We start from the raw sequence: 24,617 nt of genomic DNA, 5'->3' as shown, positions 1-24,617 counted from the left end.
GCAAACATAATGTTGTTGTTTAGTTGTTTAGTCGTGCCCGACTCTTTGTGACCCCATGGACCAGAGCACACCAAGCACTCCTGTTTTCGGAAACATGATAATAATAATAATTTTTCGTTTTTACCCCGCCCATCTGGCTGGGTTTCCCCAGCCACTCTGGGCGGCTTCCAACAAAGACCAAAAATACATTAAAATATCACACATTAAAAGCTTCCCTGAACAGGGCTGCCTTCAGATGTCTTCTGAATGTCAGGTAGTTGTTTATCTCTTTGACATCTGATGGGAGGACATTCCGTAGGGCAGGCACCACTACCAAGAAGGCCCTCTGCCTGGTTCCCTGTAGCTTTGCTTCTCACAATGAGGGAACCGCCAAAAGGCCCTTGGCACTGGACCTCAGCGTCCGGGCAGAACGATGGGATGGAGACGCTCCTTCAGGTATACTGGACCGAGGTCGTTTAAAGCCAAGAACTCGGGAACAGATTTATGTGAAGGAGAGAACTCAAGTTGGACTGCTTTACAGTAGCACCCTGGGCTCCTTTAGCATCAAGGGCAAGAGAGAAATGTAATACTATGAATGACAACAACTACAACTACACAATAAGCTAGTTATTCATAGCTTCAACTGAATAGAAGTTAAAAAAATTTAGAAGTTTGGGGAAAATGGATACAAATTGAAAAGTGGTCTCTTAAACAAAATTAATGTTGGGCACTTGATCAATTACATGGCTAGTTTGTGGAGGAAAGAATTCCAGAATCCACAGCTGGTCAGCATCTGTATTGATCAGGACCAACCAACATGCCGCAGAATAATATATTATGCTATGTAATTGCTTGTTACATTAAAAATAGTTATATTTTAAAAAGCTAATAAAAAAGAATAATACTAGTTCTTGTAACACTTTGTGTTCACTCTTCGTTTTGCAGAAAGCAGTGGAAGAGATTGTTAGAATTGCCTGGCAATTTTTCCAACCCTTTCTGTTTGGTTTAATCGGAGCTGAAATATCCGTTGTCTCTCTCGGACCAAAAATGGTTGGTAAGTCTGCTAACCTGTGGCGGCAGGGGTGCCAACTTGAATAAGACATTGCGGGAGGAGGGGCAGGTAAGCCCCGTCCTGCATAATCAATCACATGATGCGACACACACACACACACCATTTGAATGACAATGCCCATCAAGTTGTGGGGGGCCCGGCCCCCTCAAATATTTTATTAGGGCCTCAGCCTCCAGGAGTTGGCACCTATGCACTGATGAGTGGGGCTATATTTCCTTAAAAAGGTAAAGGACCCCTGACACGTAAGTCCAGTCACAGACGACTCTGGGGTTGCAGCGCTCATCTCGCTTTTCTAGCCAAGGGAGCCATCATTTGTCCCCAGACAGTTTTTCCGGGTCATGTGGCCAGCATGACTAAGCTGCTTCTGGCGAAACCAGAGCAGCTCACGGAAGTGCCATTTACCTTCCTGCCAGAGCAGCACCTATTTCTCTACTTGCACTCTGATGTGCTTTTGAACTGCTAGGTTGGCAGGAGCAGGGACTGAGCAACGGGAGCATCGCAGGGATTCAAACTGCCGACCTTCTGATCGGCAAGCCCAAGAGGCTCAGTGGTTTAGACCACAGCGCCACCCACGTCCCTTAGAGGACAGCTAATGGAGCATCTCCTCCAAAGCTGAACAAGCATTCATTTCCATAAGTGAATGGGCAGAGCAATGCCCCGGAGAGAACCGAGCAGAGGGTCAACTGCTGCATCCCAGTCCCTACTGCTTGTGTTAATCACAGCAGAAGGTGGCAGGATGGAGAGACTTCTTACCCATTTTTCACTGTGGCAGCTTGAAATACACTCGGAGTCCTGTAGTGGTTTCATGCTCTTTCTTTCAGCTTGTAAAACAGTGATTGAATTGCCTCCCAAACCTCAAGCTTTTATATACATTATTTATACAATGAGTCCCATCTGATTGGCTGATTCTGCTTCCCTCCTGGAGCCTGATTGGTCTTTTCCTGCAGGCCAATCAGTTGTTGCATTCTACGATCCTACCAGCCTAACAGGCTGATTATGGTAACTTCCTCCTGTAGCCTGATTGGTCTTTTCCTGCAAGCCAACCGGTTGTTGCATTCTAGGATACTACTTGCCTATTGTTCTGGGATCCATAACATAGCTCCAGGTTGGTGCAACACAATAGTGGCACTCTCCAATACGATGTGCAGAAGCTGAACCTCACAAGCAGCTGAATCTTCTTTTAGCACTGGTGACAGACAGGTCAGTGTCCCTCCAGGGTGTGAGAGCCCCTGGCTAGCTTAGGGGATACGTGCAAGTCCAAATGCCCCACACAGTTCTATTCCCTAACATCTTGCAGCTCCCCATCGTCTCAGTTGGCCACCTCACTCTCACTTAATGTTAGGGCTTCGTCCTGCTGACACATCACGACTGCTTTTGCCTTTTGTTCCTAATAAGATGAGGATGGGGGCTGATTTCCCCCCGAGAGGAATAATGAAGTATATATCCCTCTGCCTACAGGGTTTTGTATGATCACAATGTGTTTGTCTCTCATGATACGAGTTACTGCTACATTCCTGTTGGTGAGTTTCGCTGGCTTGAACTTCAAAGAGAAAGCATTTATCGCGCTGGCATGGATCCCCAAAGCAACTGTCCAGGTAGAGTACGCCTATATAGGACACCCTGTTTCTTCTGCAGAAAAGATGCTAAATCACCCACCATGGTACACTACTCTAGGTGGGAAAGACGTATTGCTTTTGACTCTTGCAAGCAACCTGATAATCAGCTTCCTTACTCCATAGGTTAATTTCTTTCTCTGTCTGAAATGTTTTCTGTCACAGCTCTCTTAGGAGATCACTTTCCCCATGCATGCAGATTTGCCCTCAAAATTGATCTCGCTAACAAGAAGCCCCTTTTAACTGAAAAATGCATTCCCTTCTGTGGACCCCAAAAGCATTGTTTTTACTTTGGGGAGATGCCATTTTGCTTCCTAATACACAAATTCATCAACCCAGTGAATTATAATGGTGACAATGTTGATAACTTGACCCATACAGCAGCGACAGCCCAGGCCTCCCATTTTGCAAGTCAGAAGCTGGTTATCATTTCACCACAAGCTGGATTGAGCCCCAGGGTCTCCAAATTTAAGAAGGGCCACAGTGAACTGCGATTGTAAGGCTATTCAAATCGGGCTCCTGTAAGTCCTGAACTGGCCAAATAAAAGAATCCTGCTTGGGATTCTTTGATGAAGTTCATGGAGCGAAAGGGGTTTCCTTTCCCTCGCAACCGCAGCAGCACTGTCTGTTCAGGAAGGCCCCCTCTAATTCTCCAGAAAGGCTTCTTTGTGGGGTGCAGGTAGCTTCAGAGAGGGGGACACGCGGACAGGAAACTTTTCTTCTGTGAATATAACATGTGATCCAATTCAATGTCCTTTCCACCCTTCCTTCCCTGCAGGCTGCAATTGGTTCTGTTGGTTTAGATACAGCCCGAGAGCTGAAGGACCCAGTCCTAGAACATTATGGCCTGACCATCTTGACAATAGCTTTCCTGGCAATCTTGTTCACAGCTCCAACTGGGGCTCTGATCATTGGCCTGGCAGGACCCAAACTCCTTCACAAGACTGACATGGGCGATGAAGAAGATGGGGGGAAAGCATCTTCGCCAATATAGGGAAGTGTCAGGGAATACCTAAATTGGAACTCCAGGCTTCCAAGAAATCACAGTGCCCTATAGTGGCATACAGTTGTCTGAAATCCCATGTGGAATGCATTGTAGGTCCTGCTAAAACAGCAACTCAAGTAGAGGAGAATATAGTTACATTAAATCAGCATCCAGGTGTCCTTCGTCCTTCACACAGGAATTTTGGATGACCGCAGCCACAAGTGGAGTAGATCAGTGGCCTGGTTCAAAGAGACAAATGCCAGCAGGGCGTGAGAAAGCATTTAGGGTGGCTCCATGAAGTGTCACTGGAAGTTTATTCAGTGGTCTCAGCAGAAAGACATGCCAGAAGCACCAATCCCATCAGTAAATAATCAAAAGAAAGTTCATAGACTTTACAACCGATGGTCAAAGCTCCCAATGGCTTTTCCAGTAGCCAAAGGCAGTTATGTTCTGGCAATAGATATGCAGTCTTTGGGACCATCCAGGGAGAGTGATGTTACAAATATTGTAACGGTGCAGTGGACAGTTGTGGATTTTGCACATGGAACAAGGAAAGTTCATCAAAGTTTGTCCATGTATTAGATACTAATCTGGCTGGTCTGGCATTGCAAAGATTCATATTGTCCGCCATTGTTTCCCCATCTACACGTTATAACGTTAAAACAGCAACAACAACCCAGCGAAAGTAGTAGCTTCAGAGCAGCCTGCAGCAATACATCGGCCTCTTTGACCTAATGGGTTGAACTGGATCCAGGAAGAACTATTGGAGTCTTTTTGGCTTCTTATGAATATACTGGCAGAGGAGAGGAGAATGAGGAGGGCAGCAGGAAATGACTGCTATTGGATGAAGGATGTGTGATCCTGCTGGGATGAATACGGAGTATTTTTTTAAAGCTTTTACAGTTGCTGGCAATCACGCATATATGTGTGTTCTGTAAAACGAAAGGGTTGCTGAAGTTCCAGAGGATACATGGGTTTTAGGACTCAAAAAACTAGATACTAGCAAAACTTGAGTCAAGAGCTACACGTGAACCTTAGAATACTGCCTCCAATTTCACAAGTGTGGGGAGTATATTACTTTAAAGATTTTGCAGATCCATACATACGTCATTTAGGAAAACCTTTTTTTCCATACTTTGTTTCTCCATACCCATGAATATTGTTTTTTTAAAGAGCAATGTTGGGCATGGGTTAGAAAGAAATTGTGGTTTCCCCCCAACCCTTGAAACTCAGTGGTGATGAAGTCATTGCTTCATAAGATGCTGCAGTTCCTTTGAAAACTATTGAGGGCATTGTACTACCTAAACAAAACTGCTCACAAATCCTCCAGTACACCCAGTTTGTTTGGTGTGTTTTTTTTAAAAAAAATGGGTGCTGGTTTGTAATGCTCGGTAAAGCAGTCAGTTTTTTTGCTGACTGCTTTTTAAAAACAAAACACCAGAGGATCTTTAATGCAGATCAGGTGAGTGTGGAAAAAGCTGTATTACCTGCATTTTTATCGCTTGTGGCAAAAGCAGTGCTTTTAAAACTGTTGTATGGAGGAGTGCAGGAGTGTCAAATAGCGTAAGAGAGCCCCCTGCATCGCATTGCTAATCATATGATTTTAAGGGGAAAGTTTTAAAATGGAACTTTCCCTTACCCCTAGCTTTGATTTCCACTACAAATACTCAAGGGTGATAACATTGGCATAGTATAGTTAGAGCTGCCATCTGTTGGGAAAGAGAAACAGAACGCTAAAAAATATGCACTTTATGGCTTTACTGCGATGTTTCACCAGAGGGAGCAAAAGGATCAGACATGCGTTGTTTTCCTCCATTTTGGTCTTGGAAGATAAGAGTCTGATTCTTTCCTGCACGCTCAGATCTGATTTCTACAATAAGTCTTTTAATGTTCCTTGGGTAGACATAAGAGTTATTTTTTACAACAACGACGACAAATGTCCAGTAGTCATTTTCTAAAACCAGAGCCGAAAGCCACCTTCTTGCAACCTTTTAACTCTGGCAAGGTGTGAAAAGTACTGTGTGAAAAGAAAAGATTGCTGCATCTGGCTGAGGTTCTGCTGTCAGTCGTACAGAAGGCACCATGTCTCTACAGCAAGCTGAACTCAAGTCCCTTGCTTGAAGTGCCTTCCAGGTGCGACTTCCTGAAATGGCAAATTTGCACCCTTTGCTCAACAACAACAGCAGTTACAACTGGATTTGCTTTCTTTCTAGTGCATGACCACTTTGATACTGGGAAACATAAAAAAAAGAAATAAATGTCAATGACTTTATAGAGTAGTGTTCTTGTTTCTTTTAAAGTCAAGGGTCAAAGGGTCTACTGCTTAGGTAACCCTTTTTACTAATTACATATATGCTTGCATCATGCGTGATCACTTCCAGATCTCTTTATAGAGCATTCACTCTTCGTTGCTTGCAGAAAGTTTATGGGAAGGTGTGCTGTTTATAGAGCATTCATTTTGATTTGTTTGTGGGGAGGCAATATGGCGTTGCATCAAACAATTGCACTTTCCAGGACATTTCCCCATCACCTTCTCTACTAAAAAAAAGTCTCAAGGAGGGATATATATGTGCAAGAATGCAAAATCCACTTTAATTGCAGAACTTGAGTTTGCCAGTATGCAATTGAAATCCCCCACCCAACACAAAATATTCCGGAAGAGGCCTGTGTATGTGCACATGTAGATCTACCGTATTTTTCGCTCTATAAGATGCACCAGACCACAAGACGCACCTAGTTTTTGGAGGAGGGAAACAAGGGAAAAAATATTCTGAATCTCAGAAGCCAGAACAGCAAGAGGGATTGCTGCGCAGTGAAAGCAGCAATCCCTCTTGCTGTTCTGGCTTCTGGGATAGCTGCGCAGCCTGCATTCACTCCGTAAGACACACACACATTCCCCCTTACTTTTTAGGAGGGGGGAAATTGAGTCTTATAGAGCAAAAAATACGGTATATTTTGAGTTTGAGGGTGCCAGTGTGTGTTAGAATTTAATCAAGGCTTGGAGTGTTAAACTGGGTGCCAGACACTGAATCCCTGGATTCAGTAAGTGTTAAAATAGAATCCAGGCTAAGGTCCTGATGGGGTAATTGCTTGGGGTGATGAGCCATTAAGAATGCAAGGAGAGGGGGTTCTGTGCCAGAGAAGACAAAGTTTGAAGTAGAGTTTTGGGGCTGTGATGTGACCTAGAGAGATGAGGTTGCAGGCTGGGAAAGGAACACATACAGAGTGTGTGCCATGGCTGATTTCTGCTAGTATGCAAGGCTATGGGAGAAACAAGACCCCTTTGGGGTGTTAGTGCTGTGAACCCCTCCATCACAGGCTCAGGATGTATATATGTGTAAATAAGCCATATATCATACAGACACCATGGTTTCCGCTGTGCCACATTCCCAAAAGGAAACACGAGCTCTGGGTAAGTGTCTGGAACCTTCCACTGCTTGGAAATTGGGGTGGCGTGCAGATATATGGTTCTGCTCTGCAAGTAAAAGCAAATAGCCAGATGTGTAGTAAGATAATACTCTGTGCAGCTGTTGCTTAGCAGAGAAAAGGAAAGGAGGGGGACACATTGGGGTGAGACCAGGAACAACTCATGTATAGTGCAGCTTAACAGAAATCCTGGAATCAGTATAAATCCTGGAATCTGTATAACTGTACACCTAATATTTGGCAGTAGCACCATTAGCCAGGCTAACTTTTGTCCTCAATGTTACATGCAAACTTTCACAAGAGGATGTTTGAGGAGAGGGAAGATACAGTGGGCCATGTTTGTTTTGCAAAGGCTCCCTGCTGTCAGCTACTGCACATGATCCTAAAACAAAAGATTTAAGTAGATCCAAAGGCCCAGAAACAAAAGCTGTAATTAATATCCTAAGCATTTGCAAGGAACCATTTTCCAGACCTTGAAGTTGAGCAGTGCATGGTTCAGGGAAGAGCAATGTAAGGCACGGGGTGAAAAGACTTGGGTTTTTTCTTGCTCTTTCAAGCTTTCTGCCCAGAGGCTTCAGAACCATTGGCTTGGATCCTAACTTATTGTGTGAGTGAAACAGAATATATGTCCATGGCGTGGTGCAAGATATAGCATGGCCAGGGGGCTGGGGTGGGAGAATTCACAGAAATAATCCTTCCCCTTAGCATAGGATATTCTTGTAGGCGTAATGGTGCAACCCTATAACAGAAGTGCAGTTTTAAAAGTGAACTGTCTATTATAGGCAGATGTCTACAATAATGAATCAGGATATTTTGAAATGATCAAGATGGAATTGTCTAACCTGATCTTTGTTGCCTTTTAGCCTAGCATCCACAATGGGATCCACTAGCACCTAGGAACATTCCCCCCCATTCTCCCCCTTTCTCTTTAAACATGTAACAAAACGTTATTGCTATGACTTCCTTCCTTCAGGCTATGTCCTAATTGTGAGCCATGGTGTATCAAGCTGAAGACATGCAAAATTCACAAAGGTGCGATGTAGAATGAATATTTTATTGGTAGTAACAGAATTACATATGTAACTTCCTCCATGGTGTAACTTTCCAGGTCTGTCTCTTGCGCGCGCGCACACACACACACACACACACACAATGTTGCTTGTGCACCATAACATCCTTTGAATTGTCTGTAGCAATTACCGTGAAATTAAAACCCAACCCAACAAAAGTTTAGACACAATTCCAAATCGGCAAGCTGCCTGAAATATATATCAAAAGGATCAGGCAAGGTATGTAGGTGAGATGCTAGGCACTTCACAAGAAATCTTAAACTGAAATCGGAGCCTGCACCTCAGGCTAGCAGCGTTTTATCCACAGGAAAGGAGAGGCCTGTTCTAGTTTTCTCCAGTTCAGATTTCAAAAACAACACAAGTTAGCACTGAGCTGCTTCATTCTGGTGGTAGTGAGGAAAATTATCTTCATGCTCCAAGTGTGGTGGGCATCTGTTTTATCTCCTTGCTTGCTTACGGAAGGTTCAGAGAATCACAGAATTGTAGAATTGGATCCTGAGGGTCATCTAGTCCAACTCAATGTAATGCATGAATCTTCTGCCCAACATGAGGCTCAAACCCATGACCCCCAGGTCGGGAGTCCGGTGCTCTACTAACTGAGCTTTCTCAACTACATCATGGTTCAAATCCCATGATTTATCACATCAAACAATAAATAACAGCAGATGAAAGTGAATCCAGAGCCCCATCTTAGGAGGATGCATGCAGAGATATGCTTAAAAGGGGGGGGGGTCACGGTGCTTTTTGTTCCTATGTAGGGAGTCTGGCTTTCCTTGTTTTTGTAATTCTCTTGGCAGATATACAGTGGTACCTCAGGTTACAAACTCCACTAACCCACAAGTAGTACCTCGGGTTGAGAACTTTGCCCCAGGATGCAAATGGAAATCGTACGGCGGCAGCGGGAGGCCCCATTAGCAAAAGCGCACCTCAGGTTAAGAAAGGTTTCGGGTTTAGAACGGACCTCCGGAACCTATTAAGTTCATAACCAGAGGTACCACTGTATTTAAAAGAAAATTGCTTATTGTCTGTCTCGCTCCTCCCCACCACCCAAACACCTTTTTGGGGGTGGGGAGGGGAGTGGCAGTGTTGCTTACACATTTACCCCATTCAATCTACTTGACACCTTATTTTTTTGCTCACTTTTCTGTTTTTCATGGAAGACACTCAGTTTTAGCGCACAGTAGAACTGCTCTGAGAGAAATGAGTTTGTTGCATCTTGTTAAGAGCTAGGGTGGCATAGTGGTTAATGTGTTGGGATTAAGACCTGGGAGATAGGGGTTCAAATCCCCACTGAGCCAGGAAGCTCATTGGGCCGGTTATTGTCTCTCAGTCTAAACTACTTCACAGTGTTGCTGTGAGGGTAAAATGAGGAATTCATGTATGCCACCTTGAATTCCTTAAGAGAAAATGGGGACTCCACATGTAATAATAAAATAATAGAAACCCAGCAAACTGGCACAGGGCACAGCTAGCTTCTCTCCCCAGACATTCAGAGGCTGCGCCCCAACCTGAGTTCAATCTTAGGAAGAAGACTGCTCCGTAGCAAATGTAGTTCTATGGAGCTCCACCAGTCAGATATGTATATTGGGATGCAGGCACGAATTGGCATCCTACTTCCAGATCAGGCACAGGGGTCCAGTCCAAGCATAAGAGGAAAAGTAATCCCCTAGTGCTAGATCTGAAGGTGCTGCAACCTGGTCCCTGAGCCTCTCCCCACACCCATGCGTTGCCCAGCTCTGGCAGAGTTGTTTTCTGCTGAAAAAGGAAGAAAAAAAAACTGAAACCAGAAGTTGAGAAATGCAATAGCTTTTTCCTCGTCTGCATAATGTGAGCCTGACCTGTGTTATCTGTAGTGGGAAGTGTGGTAGGCAGGGACTCCCCCCTTTCCCCCAATCCAGCAAACATTAGCTGTAATTAAAGGCTCATTTGCATAATCATCTGGCCAAAGTTTCTCCCGCCGTGGAGAAAGTGTGGGTCTGTCTGCGCACCTTCTTCATGTATGCATGCATGTACATCACTAGAAAGAACTCTGGCCTCCATGACTGAAAGTAATATGGAAAAATCCATAAATTACTTACCTAAAACCAGGTTGGTCACAATGAAGAATATACCATTGTGTTGTTGTTGTTTTAAAAACAACAACTAGCAATTTGTTTGTTTTCTTCCGAAAGGAAGCCGACAAACCATGATACAAGAGCGGTTGTCTTGGAATAATTCAGAGTAATGCAGAAGAAAATATGGGAGGGCTTTTGGCACTAATGGGAGAACTAGGGCACCAGATATAAAAGGCACAGTCAGTTTCACAAACTAACCTATGTACTAGGTAAGTAGCAAGCAGAACAGAGGGGTTCAATAGAAATCTACTTTCTGTCCACAGTGGGAATATCTGGCAGCAAGTTGGTGGCAGAGGTGAATTTACTTTGCCATTTATTTTCTCATATGTTAGCCAAGGATGCTTCTATCACAGCCTTATTGTCATAAATAGTTTATGTATCTAACTAGGTCCAGAAAGCCACTAATACTGCTTTGGCACTGGAGCAGTAGATGTTTTCCACAGCATAAACAGAGCATAAAACCTAATATTGTTTGGAATTCATATCATGACTGTCTATATTATATGGTTGTGCATGGAATTAGGAATTAAGTGTGTGTTGAGATGTACAGGGAGATCAGAACAACGAGTCTCTTTGGGAAAATGATTCTTGAGTGTGGCATAGATGGGACTATTCAGACTTAAATAAGAGTATAAGGCACTCCTCTTGTTTCAGACAAATTGGGTTTTTTTGTTTGTTGTGAGCAGAAGCCTTAGTCGTCGTTGCTTATATAGGAAAAAATGCCACCTTTCATCCAATATCAGCCGTAAAATGGACTGTGACAGCAATTACATTGTTCTTAGATTTAATTATTTTCAACTGGGCTTATTAACCATTGCCATACTCCTCAAACCAGGTATGCATAGGCAAAGCTGTCTTCACTTGCGGAGGGCCACAGTGGTAAAAAAACCGACGCTGAAACAAATACGAAATGCCAACAGGATCAAGATAAAACTTCCGTTCCCAGAATTCTATTGTGGAAGTCACAACAGTTAAGCTAGTTTCAGACACATTTAAATCTGTAGTGTAGATGTGCTTATTTTAAGCAGAGAAAGGGTACGTATATGGCTCTTTACGAATCACCTTAACATTTTATTACTGGTTAAATTGAAACTCTGGGAGCGACAATTTTGTTATGGGAGCAAAAAACGCATGTACAAAGGGACCATTCTTTGTTAAGTTGGACATGGCTTTTGAGACCATACAAAAATATCATCACATGTCTATCACAGTCTATAAAACTAAGGTAACCTAAAGAGATATCAAAGCTCAAGTCTACAGTAACTATTAGACTGAAAGCACTACCACGTGGGTATCAAGTGGACTTCCCGTCAGTCGTGGCTTAGCTGGGGAGGCTTGCTAGACTTCTTTCTTCTTGAGTATTAATGGGCCCACATTATCTCCTGTCGACTCATTGTGCTTCTTGTGGGAGCCATCACAGACAGGGAACTGAAAAGAAGGCAAGAGAGAAGCAGCTGAATATCTGCACTGATTGTAGGCTGGTAATTATGATTCAGAGAAGCTTTTTGCTCAGGAGCCCATAACTAGAACAGAGTACATTCGGCATAGATAAAATGGGATTGCAACCCACAAGCTTAAGTACAGGGACAGAAAAAGATCCAGGCTGAGCGACAGTAGTCTAGGCCCAATACCCCAAAATGAAACAATGCATGCCTTAAAATGGTCTCTGTACTTGCTCCATCCATGACACTGGGTAAAGGTAAAGGGACCCCTGACCATTAGGTCCAGTCGTGGCCGACTCTGGGGTTGCGGCGCTCATCTCGCTTTATTGGCCGAGGGAGCCGGCGTACAGCTTCCGGGTCATGTGGCCAGCATGACTAAGCCACTTCTGGTGAACCAGAGCAGCTCACGGAAACGCCGTTTACCTTCCCGCCGGAGTGATACCTATTAATCTACTTGCAGTTCATGCTTTCAAACTGCTAGGCTGGCAGGGGCAGGGACCGAGCAACGGGAGTTCACCCCGCCACAGGGATTCAAACTGCTGGCCTTCTGATCGGCAAGTCCTAGGCTCTGTGGTTTAACCCACAGCACCACCCGCGTCCCTATGACACTGGTTATGAACCATCTAATATTGGTATAGCCAGCCAGTTGCTGCAGGCTACACCTTCCATCATCTCTGGCCACATTGCCTGATGCTGATGGGAGGGCACAACGCGACCTACTCCAGCCACTTGTAGCTCAAGCTCATACAAACTTGGAACTCCTGGATCCTTTGGCACTTTACAGAGACTGAGGTGGGTTTGTTGAGGCTTAAAAGCTGCCAGTGTCAAGTCTCCCTAGAGTGTGTTGCTATTCGGTTGTCTGAATTTTGTGATTCCAGCAGTATACAGTCTTCCTTAAAGGATCTTTTCATATAGTATCTACTAGCTCCTTCAGGTATAGTGGAAATCACAGTAACCTTGAAGCCACATCTCAAAGCATTAAAATGACTCACCGTTTTTGAGCGCCAGCACCTGCAATACACTGCCTTCGTGAGACAAAGGTCCTCAATGTTGATTTCGTTCACTACTTTGGGGTTCTCCTTCTGGATCTTGAGATTGATCAAGCTATCCTTCTGCTGCTTCTTCTTGGGGAGGAATGGACGAATAGCAAGGTATCCGAGTAGAGCAAGGACACCCAGGAAAGGCAATAACCGCAGCCATTCTGAAACTAAGCACATACCACACACATGAATGTTATAGAAGCCTGCTCACCACCATGAACAAGTTCCAGCATCAACTGCTACCAACGCACTGCTTTATTATAGAGTGCTTACATTCAAAAACTTACAAATATCATGCAGAAACTGCTGGAAGCGGCCTCTGCATTTTGACTTGACCCCATGCCAGCCACAACACGTAGTGTAAGACATTGCTGCATTCTGGTTGCAAGGGCAACAGCAGTAGCATGAAAACTCTTAAGAATGTAAGAAGATCCTGCTGCATCAGATAAATAACCCATCTAGTCTAGCATCCTGTTCTCACAGTGGTCAGCCACATGCCTATGGAAAGCGATAATAGCAACTCTCCATGCCATGTGCTAGGGCACTGGCATGTCATAAGGCCATGGTGAGTGGAGATAATTATTTGGAGGCACCTCTGTGTGGCATTAGTCAACGTGTTCTCACTCCCTTCATTTCAATGCTGGCAACATTCTACGCCGCCAGCAGTGACAGTATGTGACTGTCCTTGCCTGACTTCCCAAAACTGATGGTTTATATGTTATACTTTATGTCTTTATGTTTCTGAGTACAATTCAAAGTGTTGGTGCTGACCTCTAAAGCCCTAAACGGCCTCAGCCCAGTATACCTGAAGGAGCGTCTCCACCTCCATCGTTCAGTCCGGACACTGAGGTCCAGCGCCGAGGGCCTTCTGACGGTTCCCTCACTGCAAGAGGTGAGGTTACAGGGAACCAGGCAGAAGGCCTTTTCGGTAGTGGTGCCCGCCCTGTGGAACGCCCTCCCATCAGATGTCAAGGAAATAAACAACTACATGACTTTTAGAAAACATCTGAAAGCAGCCCTGTTTAGGGAAGTTTTTAATGTTTGATCGTGTTTTTAATATTCTATTGGGAGCCACCCAGAGTGGCTGGGGAAATCCAGCCAGATGGGCAGGGTAATAATAATAATAATAACTGCAATCCCACCAAATCATATTAGACAGTATTGCCTGTCCTCACAATGAGGAATATCCATAGCATCAACACAGGGAAGAGCAGATGAAATTATGAGGTAGTTAAAGTTTGCTTTGGATTAATTATCCATCTCATGGCCATCTTTCCTTGCCCATTGACTTCTGACTACTATACAGCAGAATTAGTGAAATAATTCAAAGGCACTTAAAAAAAATTAAGCTCACAGGAGCACACTCTTGTCCCCATGCACAAAAAAGGGGATTAAATCAAGGCAGATATAAATGAGTCAGTGTACAATTAAAAACATAGGACACAATTCCCCAGCTTCACTGAAATAAATGGAAGAGGCTCAGCAGGATTTAGGCAAAAGATGCTGATAAAGTATTGGGGCTTATGCATATTTTTACGTAGACAGCAATATTACTATTGTACTTCTTTATAAGAAGCTGCCTTACACAAAGTCAGACCTTTGGTCAACCGAACTCAGTACTGTTGACACTGACTCCAAATTCTCCAGTGTTTCAAGACAGGAAATTATCCCAGGCATACCTGGAGGTGCTGGGAATTTAACCTGGGGCATTCTCCAATCCAAACACGTGCTCCGTCACTCAGCTATGGCCCACCGAATTATGTCCCTTAGGGTGGATATATTTGCAAAAGGTTGTGTAATCCTGCCGAATCGAGCTCCCCAAGGATTTTCAGCTATGCAAATTTTCTTGCGTTATACATTTAAAGCGCTATCATGCTCCTTTAAACCAGACAGAGGGCCTTCTCGGTAGTGGCGCCCGCCCTGTGGAACGCCCTCCCTTCAGATGTGTAAGAAATAAGCAGCTATCTTATCTTTAAAAGACATCTGAAGGCAGTCCTGTTTAGGGAAGTTTTTAATATTTAATGCTGTATTGTTTTTAACACTCGATTGGGAGCCGCCCAGAGTGGCTGGGGAAACTCAGCCAGATGGGCGGGGTATAAATAATAAACTATTATAGTCATGGCTTCCCCCAGAAGAATTGTGGGAAATGCAGTTTGCTAAGGATGCTGGGAGCTCATAGGAGACGCCAGTCCCCTGCCAGTGCCACAATTTTCCAGAGCGGTTTAACAATAAATCCATTTTCACAGGGCACTCTGTGCTGCTTTAAATACATAGTGCAGATGGGAGCCTACTTGAGGGTATGAAATATTCACTTCCTGGGTGGGTGGAACGGGATTCCTTACCTAACTAAATCTTTAATAAGAAAGGCAAGACACAAATGCAAAGCTCTTAGCACTACGCAGGGTAACAACAGGCAGTCCAAATGGCAAGTCAAGCTGACCTGAACAAGGACAGAGACAACCTGCGGTTCCCATAGAAGTGTATTCAAATACAGGCAAATGAGAGTTACACTGAGCCACGAAGCACTGCCTATGAGTAGGGGCAAGCCCGCTTTGACCCAGGTAGGCCTCCGCCTACCCAATTTCTTTAGGCCATTTATACAGCATTTAATCTCAGTTGTCCCTATGTCGGTAGATCCCAAGCTTTTTAAGGCCACAGCCCCCACCCCACCCCCGGTTCCGTAAACCCATCCCCGCTTCCCCCTCCCCGATAAAAAGCATTGTTCAGAATAGCGGATTGCATGGCCCACCATGGAATATAAAAATGTCAGAACGCTAATAATTAATGGCAAAACCCAATCAAAACGATTTAGTTCAATTAATTCAACCAAACTGGTGAACTGGATCTGGCCCCTTGCCTTTTTAACACACACAGACAGAGAGAGAGAGAGATTATCCAGCTGCTCCCAGGGAGCAGAACAGCCCAATTTGCAAACCCTACGTTGATCTGATTGTTCACACGCCTAGGAGAGAAAGGAAGACCCCCTGCCAGCTCAAGGGGTTCCAAACAGCTGCTTTCCTGACTAAGCAATGCTTCTGACAAACTGGAGAGAAGCCATAGAAAACAACTGCCAAGTGCACCAGGGCCTCTGAATGTTATGTTCTTTGAACAGGCTACCTGCACCAAGCATGCTTCCCAAGAGCTTATGAAGATGCTACACAGACCAGAAAACCACCAGGCTTTTCATACTGAACTTTGCACGCGGCAGCCGGCCCTAGCATTTGCCTCAGGTGGCAGATTACAGAAGGAGGCCAGCAGGGGTGAAGTGCAAGAAAACAGAGTAGTGTGTGCTACACAGCTTGCCCTGCAGTCCCTGAGCAACTCTAGTAAGGTGGAGAACGTTGTCCTGTCATCAGTGGTGAAGTACAGTGGTACCTCTGGATGCGAACGGGATCCATTCTGGAGCCCCGTTCGCATCCTGAAGCAAACGCAACCTGCGTCTGCATGTGCACGGGTCGCATGCATGAGCGGCGAAACCCGAAAATAACGCATTCCATTACTTCTGGGTCACCGCGGAGCACAACCCAAAAGCGCTCAACCTGAAGCAACTTCAACCTGAGGTATGACTGTAAAATGGTAACTGGAAATTTGTAGACGGCGAGAGAGATTTGTCATTTGCTCCAGGCAGCAAAATGTCTTGGGCTAGCCCTGCTCCATGCTTTCCTAATTTTTATTTCAGCTATGGGAAGGACTTGCAAAAGCACACACATTTGCTGACCCACAGCATCTCATATGTGCACAGAAATTAGAAGCACCTCTGATGTATTGAGCGTTGAGAATGCAGAATATTAAGCAGCTAAAGTTAATTCTGCATGGCTATTTATACTATGAAACTTTATCTTTCACACCCATGTTTCCTGTTTATACACCTTTTTTGAAAGATAGCATTTGCACCGATATACCCATATAAAAGAAAACACAGGTGACAATTTTTACATGAGCAAATTCGCTCAGGCAGCAATCCTGGACACACATACCTGAAAAGGTGCAATTGAACTAAATGAGGCTTACTTCAGAGTAAGCATGCATACGACTGCACTGTAGGGTGCATAAGATGACTACAAAGCTCAAACTTAGTATGTATTTGCCTGGTACAAAGATACATATTGACCCATTTCATCTTACTTTGCCTTTCAACAAAATCCCCCTTTAAACTGCCAAAATGGGGGAGGAAAAAATAAAAGGATCTTGCTTTGTTTTATAGTGAAAGACAAAAACAGAAAGGGTAATGTGATATAGCAGAAAGGAAATGGTAGGGTTTGGTGTTGTATTTAAAAAAATAAAAATAAAAATCCTGGATAGCTGAACAGCAGAGTCACACATGGAGACAAACTTTTTCCAACTTCACTTTATAACATACAACTTGCTCTTGAAATGCGGCGCGAGAGCATAAATCATCACGAAAGTTTTGCCTAATGACAGATTTATTTGCTTGCTACTCTTTTATTGGCCTCTGTATTGAAAGACTTGCCTCAATGCATTCTGCCTTGTAATATAACAAAAATAAATTTTAAAAGAATACTACGGCAAGTCCAGCTAAGTCCCCCTCCCCAAATAAAATGATGAGTGTGTGGGAATCTGATGGCCTCCAGATGTCATGGAGATCCAGCCAGTATTTCCAAGGGCCAAAGAAGATTGCAATTCTACTCCAGCAACATGAGGGTAGATGGGGAGGATACACAGCTTTCTCTTCTCTGCCTTAAATGTTTCCCTTCCAATATTCCTGTATCAAGGAGAAAACAAAAATCCTGAGTTTCCTCACAGGAAGATGTAGCAGTTTATGGTCAGCAACACTATGGCAGACATTTTGGGAGTCCATTGTGGACCCCACTTGTAATACATCCGTACCTTGGAAGTCAAACAGAATCCGAAACATTCCAAAACGTTCAAAAACCAAATTGCAGCTTCTGATTGGCTGCAGGAAGCTCCTACAGCCAATCCGAAGCCGTAGAACCCCATCAGACATTTGGGTTCCAAAAGAACGTCCACAAACTGGAACACTCACTTCTGGGTTTGCAGCATTCGGGAGCCAAAATGTCAAAGTTCCAAGGCGTTCGGGATCCAAGATACACCTGTACCTTCTAAGAATGAGATGAGTGCTGTGTTCTGGGCCGAGCTGCACTTCCTGGAACAGGTTTGTAGTCTTGGGATGTTCTGGATTCAAACCTGTCACTGGAGTCCCTAGACCAGGGTTTCTAAACAGTCTCTAGCTGTTTTTGGACTACAGTTTCCATCATTCCTGACCACTGGGCCTGCTAGCTTGGGGAGTTCCTATGGCATCTCCCAGCCAGGCACTGAGCAGGGCAATACCTGCATCAAATCACATGCCCTGTTCGACCCTAAAAACTGCAGAACAGGGAATAAATTAGTTGCCCTGAACATATCATGTCCTATGTAATTTTCTCCTCCTTGGTTAAATAGCCTAAGAGAGGCTAGATAAAGCAGGCAGCTGGACTAGGGAGCCCCCCTTTGATCCTAGCTAGGTTGCATTGTTAGCTCAGGCTCTGGGTTAACAAGGGATTCAGATTTTTACCTTGGGCCACTGCAAACATTAACCACCCTGATTGCTTTGTGGTAATAAGCAGGCTCTTGGAACATGAACAAATCTGAGCGAAAAAAGGTAAAGAAATAGGTATCTCTGAAAACTGCTTTTTTGAAGAAAAAAGTGAAATAAAAAATTGGCATCTAGAGCACAGCTATTAACTGGGCAGATGAGAGCATTCCATTCCCATCCTTGCACAGCATCATATAACCCCCCCCCCCGCCCCCCAAAAAACAAAACAGGACAATTGGAAACTAGTTAAGTGATCAGAATTTCATGTCGACAACACCTGCACAGCATGATAACGGAGGCAATCAGACAAAGACGGACTCCAAGGAAAGATCAGAACTGAGCCACAAGGCATTTAAGCGGGAAGACTGTCGAACAATGGTTAACGTGGAAACTTCCAAGTTAAGAGCACATTAATAAAATGGAGAGAATACAGCAAACAAAGGGCACCAGTATCTAGCAACTGTATAGTTGCAGACTAGTACTTTATGGCTAGGTTCACAGAAGCAAATGAGCATTATGTGCCTATGACAGGCTTAGAAAGCAATCCAATATGCACGTCCAGGTTTTATGCAGATTCAAAAGCTACTGCCTGAACTCTGAGGCTGGTGCAGAGTACAGTGGCACCTTGGGATGCAAACAACATCTGTTCCAGGGCCCTGTTCGCATCCTGAATAGAACGCAAGATGCGACGGTGCGTCTGCGCGTGTCGCGTTTTGGCGCTTCTGCACACGCACGTGACGTCATTTTGACGGTCTGCGCATGCACGCAGGGCGAAACCCAGAAGTAACACACTCTGTTACTTCTGGGTCACCGCAGAGCGCAACCCGAATTTGCCTAACCCGAAGCGTATTCATCCTGAGGTATGACTGTACTGTCCTACAAAGCACTTCATTGCAACAGTCCGATGGACCTGGTGACGTTGCTACGAAGTGATGTGCACTTTGCAACCTCCCAAAATAGGATGGCAGGGAATGATGAAACATTATCTTTCAGCTACAGGTAGGTAGCCGTGTTGATCTGCCATAGTCGAATAAAATAAAATAAAATAAAAATTCCTTCCAGTAGTACCTTAGAGACCAACTAAGTTAGTTATTAGTATGAGCTTTCGTGTGCATGCCAAGAAAAAAATTAAGAGGATCTTACATATATATACCACACGCTTTTAATAGGCCTATGGAAACTATTGCAATGATGGTACCCTACCAAGTTACCTGACTATGTTTTTGGGGATCACCAGTGGACCCCCGTTACATAATTTCGTTACCAAGTTTTGCTTAGCTGGCTAGCATTGTAATCAGAGACGGAATATTGAATTAGCAGTGCAATCCTACATCTCTCTATTTGGTCAAAAATAAGTCCCATATAGGCTATAGTAAGTGCAATATAGGATTATAGCCTCAGCCAGGGTGGTTCAACATCCATCCTGAGGGCCGCATGTGGCCCTCAAGGCCTTTTTTGGTGACCCTTGGCAACATTTGACACTCTGGCCCCTTCAGCCCTTACCCTGTCTTCACAGCTCTGACAGGGCCTTAGAGTCCTCTATCCTCTTTCCCAAAGCCTAGTTAGCGCTTTTCCAGCTATGGGAAGAAAGTAGGTCTCTAGGACCCTGACCAGAGCCTCCCACCTCCTTCCCAAACCCCAGCAACTTGCTTATCTGGCTCTGGCCTGGCTCTCTCCCCCAAGACAAGGCAGTGTGCAGCCCACAGGTTCCACGTCAAAGTACTCTTGCAGCCCACTTGGTATGAAAAGTTGGACCATGAACCTTATGCCTGGCCTAGCAAGTCAATTAGCACCTTAAGGCAAATACAGACAAGTGGAAGGACTGTGGTTTTAATGCTTTGTCTGCAAAGTGTCAGAACTTTGCACATCATCTTCACAGGGAGTCAGATCTAAGTTTTCCTGACTCCAGTCGCAGACACACTGCAGAGAACAGATAAACTCTCTAGCTGTAATGCCACCAGTTTAATCAATTATACCGGCCTTAAAAAGCACAGTCATCATGAGGCTGAAGTGTATGTTACAGCAGAATTACTGGGGATAACAACAGGAACTGAAAGAAGGAAGACATCTCAACTGGAATGCAATGCTGAATTACTGGCAAATTCTTCACTTAGTGCTGCTTCACCATTTTTGTGAAGTATTTAGGGGAAATTATTTTCTCTTGGGGATGTCCAAAAGTTCCTTCTGTTGAAACCGAGCACCAATTTCCAAGGGTTAAGAGGGGGGAAAATGTACTATGGAACCAGATCATGATTAAAACTGAGTTTCTCATGCAAAGAGAACCCAAGTTTGTGCCGCATAATTTCTCTGATACGTTGCTGTGTAAGCCTCAAGAGACATGATGCGAGCCATGGGGAAAGCACTCACCTGTGAAAGGGCTCCGTGTGCCTGCTGTGCTGTTTAAACATGCTTTTCCTATAAGCAGGGCTACACTCGTGCAACGTTAGTATGCCAATGGCGTATCTAATGAAATGCAGAAACGAAATGCCGCTTGAATATGACCAGCACACATAATAGGCATATTTAAAAGGAGATGTAAGCCACACAGAACTCTTACATTTACCTGCAAGTGCATCCAGTTGGATCGCTGGCCACAAAAGCTTATGCCATGATAAACGTGTTGTTCTTTAAAGGTGCCACAAGATTCTTTGATGGATTCTGCTGCAAGGGACTCATGTGGGTACCGCCTTGGAAATTGCTTTTCCTGCAGCTCACATCATCTTTAAATCAAGCTATGGTCATGGTAGGGCAGTCTTGTATTTTCAAACTACTGTACTTCTGCTCCAGTCAATCTCCACATCACCATGTTATGCTTAAGGCAGGGACATCTCTGGACAAAGCATGGAGTTACTATTCACTGTCTTGCTCTACTGAGATGAGGATTGAGGGACAGCTATCGAGCTATTGCTCTTGGAAAAGAGAGTGAAACTGGAATAATTTGGAGCCAAAGCACATAGTTACGCTGACCACAGGGGCACTGGCAATAATGAGTTCTGAGAAGTGTGATTAGAGGTACCTCAATATGGTTAACTGAGACTAGGCATTTTGATCGTATTACGCCATTAGCTGCAATGGCTGCCAGTCTGCATGTGGGCCCAATTTAAAGTGGTCATCTTGACCTTTAAATCCCTTAAAGCAGGCATATTGAACAGGTAGATTGTGATCTACCGGTAGATCACTGGCTGTCTGTGGTAGATCCCTGGCTCCCCCCGAAGAAGCTCAACAACTTTGGCTCCCCTAAAAAAGCTCAACCCCAAAAATGTGGCTTTCCTCCTCCCAAAAAGAAGCTCAACAGCTTTGACCTGAACCCCCCAAAAGGGGATAGATCACTGCATTTTTAACTCTGTGAGTAGATCGCAATCTCTTGGGAGTTGGCCACCCCTGCCTTAAAGTTTTGCCTGAAAGATCTGACCTGCCCAAAACCTATGAGATTCTGTCCCATGTGTTCCTGCAAACTGAAGTGAAGGGAGAGTCTACAAGGAAGAGGGTCTTCTCTGTGGGAGATTTGCAGTAAAACCTAACAATGCTAGTTAGTATTTGAAGGGGTTAAGGACCACTGAGTTCTAAATTAGTAGAGTGGGCTCAGTGATGTCACATCTGCTCTTCTACAAAGAGGAAGCAGGGCTTGTTTCCTGTTCCTTACTCTCTCACACACATACACACTGCATGGGATGGAGGCAGACGTGCCTTAAATTAGCTCTCTGTGGCTGCCTTGTTGTTGTTGTCTAAGAGCATTTACCTGCAGTTTATCGTTGCTACCGTCCGTGTTCCCATAGCCAACAGGGTCACCTCACTATGCTAGCACTCTAGCTGGGTTGGCTATTCAGCAGACCAGGCATCCCAGTCAGTGACAGGCCTCGTTGCTTGTAGCTGAGCTTTGGCAGATATTCCAGGGAGGCCAGCCAAGAACTGAATGGTGCTCAGAAACAGCCATACTGGTGTACAGTGGTACCTCTAGTTAGGAACGTAATTTGTTCCAGAGGTCCATTCTTAACCTGAAACTGTTGTTAACTAGAGTGTGCATTCGCTAATGGGGCATCTTGCTCCCGTTGTGCTCCTGGCACACAATTTCTGTTCTCATCCTGGGGCAAAGTTCTCAACTTGAGGTAACTCTTCCAGGTTAGCGGAGTTTGTAACCTGAGGTGTTTGTAACTCGAGGTACCAGTGTAGTGGCTAGAGTGCTGGACTAGGACCTGGGAGACCAGGGTTCACATCGTCATTTGGTCATGAAGCTGACTGGGTGACCTTTGACCAGTCACAACCTCTTAAGCTAACCTACCTCACAGGGCTGTAATGAGGATAAAATGGAGAGGAGGAGGAAAACCATGTACACCACACCATGAAAGTTGGGGTAGAAACGTAGTAGTAGCAATAACAATACAGTGGACCCAGTTACAGATAGGTAGCCGTGTTGGTCTGCCATAGTCAAAATAAAAAAAGTTCCTTCCAGTAGCACCTTAAAGACCAACTAAGTTAGTTCTTGGTATGAGCTTTTGTGTGCATGCACACTTCTTCAGATACCAGGTATCTTCTTCAGGTATCTGAAGAAGTGTGCATGCACACGAAAGCTCATACCAAGAACTAACTTAGTTGGTCTTTAAGGTGCTACTGGAAGGAATTTTTTTTATTAATACAGTGGACGCTCGGGTTGCGAACGTGATCCGTGCAGGATGCGCATTCGCAACCTGCAGCAGCGTGTCTGCACACGCGTGGGTTGCGATTCTGCACGTGCACGACTGCCGAAACCCGGAAGTAACCCGTTCCGGTACTTCCAGGTTTCGGCGGGTGCGTAACCCGAAAAAAACGCAACCTGGAGTGGCTGTAACCCAAGGTATGACTGCAATTAGTAGCAGTTGTAGTAGATAGAGGGGAACAAATGGGGCAATACAGAAAAAAATGATGGCTCTGGCGATGCTCCACTGAATTTGTGAATTCATTCATACGATACTGGACAGCTTACAACAAAATATTGAAAACGGAAGATATAATAATGGTTTTAAAATGACAAAAGTAAAAAAAAAGGGGGCAGTCAAAATGTCCACACACAACAAGTACATGGTGTTTTATGAAGAAGAGGCAATGTAAAAGTCCCTCAAGCGTTCCAAACTGACGAATGATATTACAGGAGTGACTCTGTAGCTCAAGTCAGGATGGGCATGCAAAACAACATTCCCTGTTTACTCAAGGCCTTCCGCCCACCCTGCAGCCTTCGAGTTGTGCCCAGCCCGATGAACTGGTTTTAACCCCATTAGCCATGTACAGCCTTTACAGCTGCTCTATTCATGCAACCTGAAGCCTATTTATTTTCCAGAACCTTTAGATTTATTAGCTAGTTCAACCTGCAAATTGTTCATAGCCGGAGGGGAGATGTAAAAACATCGGAGATAACAGGGAAACTGCTGTACGTCGACTTAGAAAAAAATCCTCTGACTTACAAAGGCTCCAACTTTGTGGGGAGGTTTTAGCGAGCAAAATAAGAGGATTAAGAAATATATATCACACAATTTTAGGTGGCCAAATTCACATTTCCGTGGTTGCATGTGTAAAATAGGCTTGGGGAGCCAGGTGTAGGGATTAGCTTCTCTGGTGACAAGGAGCAGATGTAGCAACAGAAAGAGGACAAGGCATTTGCTCTCCTCTCCAAAGGGAGAAATACAGTAACAACTTTCACTGGGGTGATTGTCTGAAATTGTTGCAAGCTCTAAGCACCTGCCGGTTCAGGCCAATAGCCCATCTAGTCCAGCATCCCGTTCTCACAGTGGCCAAACAGATGTCTGTGGGAAGGTTGCAGGAAGGACCTGAGCGCAACAGCACTCTCCCCACTTCTGATTCCCAGAAACTGGCGTTCAGAGGCATACAACAAAACAACACCATCACAAACTGGCTTATAAGTATAAAACCAAATTTACTAGAATAATAGCTAAAATAGAGATAGACTTGTACACCATTCAAACAACAGACATACTAAGGTGCCATGTGCAAGACAAAGCCTGGAGATACTGTAAACATGGAGTGGATAAACGTACAACTGTATCTTAACAAGTTACATGTGCAGTAAACGTTATAGTAAAGGTAAAGGGACCCCTGAACATTAGGTCCAGTCATGACCGACTCTGGGGTTGCGGCGCTCATCTCGCTTTATTGGCCGAGGGAGCCGGCGTACAGCTTCCGGGTCATGTGGCCAGCATGACTAAGCCGCTTCTGGCGAACCAGAGCAGCACACGGAAACGCCGTTTACCTTCCCGCTGGAGTGGTACCTATTAATCTACTTGCACTTTGACGTGCTTTCGAACTGCTAGGTTGGCAGGAGCAGGGACCGAGC

At 44.6% G+C, this 24,617-nt stretch overlaps 2 protein-coding genes across 6 annotated transcripts in view; one reads left to right on the top strand and one right to left on the bottom strand.

The window, feature by feature from the left end:
* LOC309540270 (sodium/hydrogen exchanger 9B2-like) overlaps nucleotides 1-5,921 on the top strand; it is a 29,196-nt gene extending 23,275 nt beyond the window's left edge. For all 5 annotated transcript variants that reach the window (XM_082237001.1, XM_082237002.1, XM_082237000.1 and 2 more), the window contains exons 10-12: nucleotides 925-1,033; nucleotides 2,510-2,646; nucleotides 3,443-5,921. In XM_082237001.1, coding sequence (XP_082093127.1) covers nucleotides 925-1,033; nucleotides 2,510-2,646; nucleotides 3,443-3,658 — 462 coding nt within the window. In that variant the 3' untranslated portion in view covers nucleotides 3,659-5,921. The remainder of the gene's footprint in view (nucleotides 1-924; nucleotides 1,034-2,509; nucleotides 2,647-3,442) is intronic.
* Nucleotides 5,922-8,111: 2,190 nt separating this feature from the next.
* CISD2 (CDGSH iron sulfur domain 2) overlaps nucleotides 8,112-24,617 on the bottom strand; it is a 20,849-nt gene continuing 4,343 nt past the window's right edge. Inside the window, exons 2-3 of the mRNA XM_082237121.1 lie at nucleotides 12,694-12,908; nucleotides 8,112-11,687 (exon numbers count right to left, since the gene is read on the bottom strand). Coding sequence (XP_082093247.1) covers nucleotides 11,598-11,687; nucleotides 12,694-12,908 — 305 coding nt within the window. The 3' untranslated portion in view covers nucleotides 8,112-11,597. The remainder of the gene's footprint in view (nucleotides 11,688-12,693; nucleotides 12,909-24,617) is intronic.

This window comes from Podarcis vaucheri (assembly GCF_965113315.1).
Source record: "Podarcis vaucheri genome assembly, chromosome: 9".
In the NCBI taxonomy this organism is placed as follows: domain Eukaryota; kingdom Metazoa; phylum Chordata; class Lepidosauria; order Squamata; family Lacertidae; genus Podarcis; species Podarcis vaucheri.
This window is presented reverse-complemented; position numbering and strand designations above follow the sequence as displayed.